Raw genomic sequence first — 6,808 nt, 5'->3', positions numbered from 1 at the left:
AGCTCAAGAGCCCTGCCCCCCCCGCGCCACGGGGCTGCGCGCCTGCATGGGGGGGGAGGGGAGGCGGCGGGGCGTCTCTGGGGAGATGTGCGGGGGGAGGGGCCTGCCCAGGGTCACTGGGTCTTTGATGAATTTCGGGGGCTTAGGGGCGGCCCCTGGGGTTATAAGCAGAGGGGCAATCTGGGGCCAGAGCATCTGGAGCGGAAGTCGGGAGTACCGGGCCACGGGGAGGGGGGAGACCGTGTTCTCGTGGGACATCTGGGGAACTCGGGGACCCTCTCGCATTGCGGGGTAAAGTTTGGAATGAGGGTGAGGAAGGGGCATTCGGAGAGTTCCAGGGACAGTCACGGGGCCTTCGGAGGGTGCAGGAATACTGGGGCCAAACAGCTGTCCCCAGGGATGTCGTGGAGGCGGGCGGGGTCGACGCGCGTACCCGCGAAGGCTGGGGCTCGCGGACTTGTGTGTCATTGTTCCCCACTGGACTATAAGCCTCTAAAGAAGAGGAGGTCTATTTTATTTATTTTATTATTATTTTACATTTTTACTGATTTCAGAGAGGAAGGGAGAGGGAGAGACAGAAACATCAAAGATGAGAGAGAATCATTGCCCCCTACTAGAGATGGAGCCTGCAATCAGGGCATGAGCCCTTGACTAGGAACCTTCTTTGCGCAGGCCGACGCTCTAACCACCGGTCGGGGCTATTTTTTAATATTTGAACCTAGAGCTTGTCGAGTATTAAATCTTGCATCGGTGGGCATTATTTACATGTCTATTCTGTATTATTTTACACAACTGGCATTCACAGATTTTTTCCCCTTATTTTACCTACACTTTCCATGCCAGTAGGGCACAGAAACATGTATACAGTACGCGATCAATAAATACTCGACAAATGCCTACACCACTTCTTAGCACCCCTAGCTCCCGGAGGAATTACATTTCCCAGCATGCTTGGCGCTAAGTGCATCTCTGACGTAAAAGTGCCGCAATTACTTCCCAAGGCCCCTTATTTGCCTGTCGATGCCGCAGTGCTTCATGGGAAAGGTAGTTCTAACTCCCGTCTTCCGGCTCCCGGCAAACTGAGCCCAAACTAAACTTCCCAGCAAGCAGCGCGCGGGCCTGGGAAGAGGAGCAAGATGGCGGAGTCTGAAGATGGTGTTTCGCGGCCGGCGGGACCCCCTACTGCCCCAATTTCGTTTAGCTTCAGTCGTACGGCTGCCCGAAGACGGCTGGCCGACCGGGGAGACGACCCGGGTGCGGCTCCGGAAGAGAAGGAGTTCTTGAAGACCGTGGAAGGGAGGAAGCTGCACAGGTGAAGCGCTGGGTCTTTCATCCCTTGGAAATCGGTGCGGTGGGCGCATGGGGGAGGGCGCACTCTGAATTGATTGTCTCGGTGACAGTGGCCTGGAAAGCCTGAGTACCGCGTGAGCAAATTCGTGGAGGAGAGAAGGCGGGCGTTTGTAGGACAGTAGGAACTGAGCCTGATGGTCCTGGGGATTGACGAGAGAGAATACATCCTGAGAGGGGGGTGTCTTTAGAATTTGGGAGCCCTGAGTTGTGTGCGTTCTGAAAGAAGAAAAGGAGAGAATGACAGGACCCTAGTGTCTCAACTGAAATGGTGGGGCTTCTCCGATATGGGAACGGAATGGAGTGGCAGATTGAGGTTGGGGGAAGCCATCCATGGCTTAATTCGGAAAGGTGGGTGTGGAGCCTGGAGCTCTGGAGAGAGTCTGGACTGAAGATGGTGATTTGTGGGTCATTGTGGAAGCCATGGACCGAGGACTGATTCCCGAAAGGCACAGTTAATTGTTGGGGGTGGAGGAGAGGATCCAAAGAAGGTTCTCCAGTTATATCCAGAAATGTAACTGAAGAACCAGACAGAGCCTGGTCCATGGGCCTGGGGGTGAGTTTGGCTCTGTGTTTTCTCTGAATGAAGGGGTGTGGCTCAGCACCCACTGACCATGCTACTCTTCTGACTTAATCCCTCTGTGTTCACATAAGTGTGAATCCCTCAGAAGCCCCCAAGGAGCTCGTCATCCCTTTGATCCAGAATGACCTTCGAAGGCAGCCACTAACCCAGGCCCCTGGCCTATCCACAGATATTGAGGCCATTGGGGATGGGGTGCTGTCCCAGGCTGTGAAGGAGCTCATTGAGGGTGAGTGATCCGTCTTTGCCTTGCCCCGGTGAAGGAAGAACACTAGAAAAGTGGAAGGGTATGGGTGGGGCCTCATTGCTCCCTCCCATTCTTCCTTAGAATCCAAGAAGTCTCTGGAGGAAAGAGAGAATGCGGGTGTCGACCCCACGCTCGCTATTCCCATGATCCAGAAAAGATGCACCCCCAACGAGGAAGGGGCAGGCAGCGAGCCCCGGGCAGAGACAGTGAGCTGGCCCCTCGCCCCCCTCCTGCCCCAGCCTCTTTTCCCTATCTGCCAGGCCTTCCCTGCACTGAGCAGGGAAAGTCTGTGTGTGTATTAGAGGCCTGCTGCCTACCCCTTCCTCCTTCCATCCTTTGGAGTGTTTGAGGATCACCAAGGAGATTGATGTAATGGGATTAGAATGAGTGAAGGGGAGGGGTAGTAGATGAAGTCAGAAATGGGAGCTAAATCAAGTAGGCCCTTGTGGGCCATGGCGAGGACTTTCGATTTACTCTGAATGAGATGAGAACCATGAGCAGAGAAGGGACAAGGCATGATTTGACAGGATTTCTCTGGCTGCTGCGAGCCGAACAGACTAGTAAGCAGAGATGGAAGCAAGGAGACCTACTGGCTACAGATGATGGAAACTGAGACAAGAATGGTAGGAGAGAGACTTGGAAGGACCGCTAGGGTTTAATGAGAAAGGGAAGAGCAGGGTGAGTACTCTTAATGGCAGCAGCAACCCAGACAATGGCATTTTGGCAGGAAATCGATGTAATGTGTGTCCAACATCGAGGCAACTTGTGTGTCTGGAGTGAGTATAAAGAATTGAGGGAATAAAAAAAAGAATTGAGGGAGTGATGATGGGATTTGAGACCATGAGAGGTGAGGGTTGTGTCTACAGAAGGAAACAAGTCTGTCTTTCATACCCATAGACCTGCATTTTACCTCTCCATTCAGAGTTTTTTGCAGTGATTTTGTTGTTGTTTTGTTTTGAAATTTTTATTTATTGATTTTAGAGAGAGAGGAAGGGGGAAAGAAAGAGAGAGAGAAACATTGAGTTGTTATTCCACCCAATTGATGCATTCATTGGTTGATTCTTGTATGCATCCTGACTGGGGATTGAACCCACAACCTTAGCATAGAAAGATGATGCTCTAACCAACTGGGCTGCAGTGCTTCTTTGAAGCCTAGTTTTGTTTTGTTTTCTTTTCTTTTCTTTCTTTCTTTTAATGCTCACCTGAGGATATTTTTCTACTAATTTTTAGAGAGAGTGGGAGGGAGAGAGAGAGAAAGAAACATTAATGTGAGAGAGACACATTGATTGGTTGCCCTCCCACACTCCCCAACCAGGGCTGGGGATGGAGTCTGCAACCGAGGTGCATGCCCTTGACCGGAATTGAACCCGGGACCCTTCAGTCTGCAGGCCGCCGCTCTTTCTACTGAGCCAAACGAGCTAGGGCTGGAGCCTAGTTTTCTTACAGCCCCAGACCACCATCTCTTTTGACTGAACTGTTCTCATCAGTCTTCAGATGTCTTCTGGTTTCTCTCATGATAAAAAAAAGTGAAGTGACTTTCACTTCACTCTCCATCCTGTTCTAGCTTTGGCCTCATTTCTCTCGTTTTCCCCCCTCTTGCAGTTCCATCCATCCTTCCTCTCACTCAGCCTAGAAACCTTATCGTCACCTTTGACTCCCCTCTTTATTTCATACCATATATAATCTGTCAGCAGAATCCTGTCATCTCCCTTTTCAAAATACATCTAGAATCTGACCACTTCTCCCCATCCACTGCTGGCATGCTGGCCTGAACCACTAGCATCTCTCATCTGATCTATTACAGTTACTCACTAGCTGGTCCCCCTTGGGGCTGCCATCCTCTTGTGACTCCTGACCAGCTCTCTTTTATATATATTTATTGATTTATATATATTACTAATTTTTTACAGAGAGGAAGGGAGAGGGATAGAGAGTTAGAAACATCGATGAGAGAGAAACATCGATCAGCTGCCTCCTGCACACCCCACACTGGGGATGTCCCCTCAACCAAGGTACATGCCCTTGACTGGAATCGAACCTGGGACCTTTCAGTCCACAGGCTGATGCTCTATCCACTGAGCCAAACCAGTCAGGGCCTGACCAGCTCTCTTAATTAATTTCTTGCCAGCCCTCTCTGCCTCCACATCTCTCTTTCAGTCAGGTTGACTTTCATGATGCTTTTCACGCACACCAGATCTTATTTGCCTCAGGGCCTTTGCTCTTACTGTTTTCTCTACTTGCATCACTTCCTTCTCACATCCTCATGGCTCCCTGTTATCTCCGTCTGGTCTCTGCTCAAAATGTCAACTCAGTGACACTCCCTTCTTCATCTCTCTCATCACCTTAACCTGCTTTCCTTTCCTTCATATAACTTATCACCACCTGATATACCCTGTTTTATGTATTTCATTTCTTCTGTGTCCTACAATTAGAACATAAGCCCACAAGGTCAGGATTTTTTGTCTGTTTTGTTCATTGCCTTATCGCCAGCACCTAGAACAGTACCTGGCACTGCATAGGTGCTTTGTAAATATTTGTTGAAGGACTGAACTAGAGGCATAAAGTGAGGGATGGCAAGAGGGAATCAAAAGTTACCCTTAAGCTGATTAGAAAAGAAGCATGGAGGGTTACCCAGTAGGTGATAGCAAATGCACTTCAGAGGCCTGCTGCTGTAAGCAAAGTCTGACTGTCCTTCCTCTTCCTGGACCCACAGGTGCCCAAGGAGGCCAATTACGAGGCAGTCCCTGTGGAGGCCTATGGGCTGGCCATGTTGCGGGGCATGGGCTGGAAACCTGGCCAAGGCATTGGTCGCACCTTCAAACAGTGAGTTCTGGGGTAGGGCCATGGGGACAACAGACAGAATAATCAATGAGACCCCTGCGGTTACTGCTCACCCAGAACCATCTAGGCATGGGAAGGGCACATTACCACCCTAACCAATTCAGTAGTCTCTTCCACTGCTGTTTCAGACTCCTATTTGCCCTTTGAAACTCCATGATTGGATCCCATTTATGGAAAGATTGCCTCTCTGGGCATCAGCTTCCTTGTCGGAAAAACGGGGATAATAACAGCATTGACTTCCCAGGTCTGTTGTGAGAAATAAGTGAACCTATACATGTAAAGCATTCGCAGGAGATCCTGGCCCCAAATAAGCATAGACTAGACACCAGGGGTGGGCAAACTTTTTGACTCGAGGGCCACAATGGGTTCTTAAACTGGACCGGAGGGCCGGAACAAAAGAATGGATGGAGTGTTTGTGTGAACTAATATAAATTCAAAGTAAACATCATTACATAAAAGGGTACGGTCTTTTTTTTCAATAGTTTTATTCATTTCAAACGGGCCGGATCCGGCCCACGGGCCGTAGTTTGCCCACGGCTGGACTAGACATTGCTATTACCACACAGACTTACGGTCCCTCTCCACAGTTCTAAACTCCAAAAAATTCTGAAAACCAAACTTTTTGTCATAAATGCTTTGGCAGCCAAATGTGACCTGAATTGACATTGTTTTATAATATATTTCTCCTGCTCGGTATGAATATTTGTATGATTTCCTCTGTAGAAATATTAGTGTATTTGGTTATACTATGGATCTTATGTAATGGGTGGCATATATAACATGTTATTAGGTTGAATCTAATGAAATTGCCGTTTCTGTAGGTCAAAAGTGCTCCTACTATTAGATGGGGAAGTATACTCTTGAACATTTTGAAAGGGTGGGAGTGGGTAGGAGTTGGGGGGCAACGGAGCATTGAAGACCTTTACATACCAAACCAAGCCCATATTTTGTGCTCTCTACAGAGTGGTGAAGCCTCGTGTCAACTCACTGAGACCTAAAGGGTTAGGACTGGGCGCCAACCTGGCTGAGGTCCAGGCCCTGGCCCCCACTGGCCCCCACCGCCCTCGGAAGCCCGGTGAGGAGCAAGAGAAGGATAAGGAAGACCAGCCTCAAGGACTGGTAGCTGGAGGATATGTGGTGGTTCTCTCTGGCCCTTATCGAGGACTCTATGGGAAGGTAAGGAACCAAGATGTGCCAGGAGCCCAAAACAGGCAGCAGGAAAGATTGATGTGAGGGTCAGAATGGAGAAGAATTTGGTTTGGGAGAGAAAGACTGGAAGTCCTTGTCTTTTCGGCCTTATTTGGTAACTCAGGACCACTTGCTGGGCCTTTCTGAGCCTCAGTTTCTAACTAAAGGGGAGAGAATGCCATATGCCACAAGTGCATAAGGATTAAATGCTTAAAATATGTCCAAGCCCCACAGTCTAGTGGGGGGAACACAGGGACTAGGCCTGGTCCGAGCCTTCAGGGGTCACAATCTGGTGGAGGAGACACAGGGACCAGTCCCAGACCTCAGGGTCAGAGTCAGCCTTCAGATGTCAATGGCCATCCCTCAGACTCACCTTCCAGGACCTGGCCTGGACCAAGCCTGGTGCCCACTCACAGGGGTCACAGTCTGCTGGGGGAGACACAGAGGTCAGGCCGATCAGAGGTAAGGGTGGAAAGCTTGGTCCTAGAAATGTAGGTCAAGTCCACTCAACTTTTGCCTAATTACTTCTTCCCAACACTTTAGGTGGAAGGCCTGGATCCTGACAATGCCCGGGCTATGGTTCGCTTGGCCATGGGGAGCCGCAT

General features: G+C 49.8%; 2 protein-coding genes across 2 annotated transcripts in view; one reads left to right on the top strand and one right to left on the bottom strand.

Annotated features, from left to right (window-relative positions):
- The window catches only part of MAGIX (MAGI family member, X-linked), an 8,213-nt gene extending 7,928 nt beyond the window's left edge, over positions 1 to 285 (bottom strand). The window contains exon 1 of the mRNA XM_006758911.2: positions 108 to 285. Coding sequence (XP_006758974.1) covers positions 108 to 285 — 178 coding nt within the window. The remainder of the gene's footprint in view (positions 1 to 107) is intronic.
- Positions 286 to 1,096: 811 nt separating this feature from the next.
- The window catches only part of GPKOW (G-patch domain and KOW motifs), an 8,487-nt gene continuing 2,775 nt past the window's right edge, over positions 1,097 to 6,808 (top strand). Inside the window, exons 1-6 of the mRNA XM_006758910.2 lie at positions 1,097 to 1,312; positions 2,002 to 2,156; positions 2,256 to 2,380; positions 4,888 to 4,997; positions 5,978 to 6,191; positions 6,747 to 6,800. Coding sequence (XP_006758973.1) covers positions 1,137 to 1,312; positions 2,002 to 2,156; positions 2,256 to 2,380; positions 4,888 to 4,997; positions 5,978 to 6,191; positions 6,747 to 6,800 — 834 coding nt within the window. The 5' untranslated portion in view covers positions 1,097 to 1,136. The remainder of the gene's footprint in view (positions 1,313 to 2,001; positions 2,157 to 2,255; positions 2,381 to 4,887; positions 4,998 to 5,977; positions 6,192 to 6,746; positions 6,801 to 6,808) is intronic.

The sequence above is a fragment of the Myotis davidii genome, unplaced genomic scaffold (assembly GCF_000327345.1).
Source record: "Myotis davidii unplaced genomic scaffold, ASM32734v1 scaffold855, whole genome shotgun sequence".
In the NCBI taxonomy this organism is placed as follows: domain Eukaryota; kingdom Metazoa; phylum Chordata; class Mammalia; order Chiroptera; family Vespertilionidae; genus Myotis; species Myotis davidii.
The sequence above is the reverse complement of the archived record's forward strand: the minus strand, read 5'-3'. Positions and strand labels throughout refer to the sequence as shown.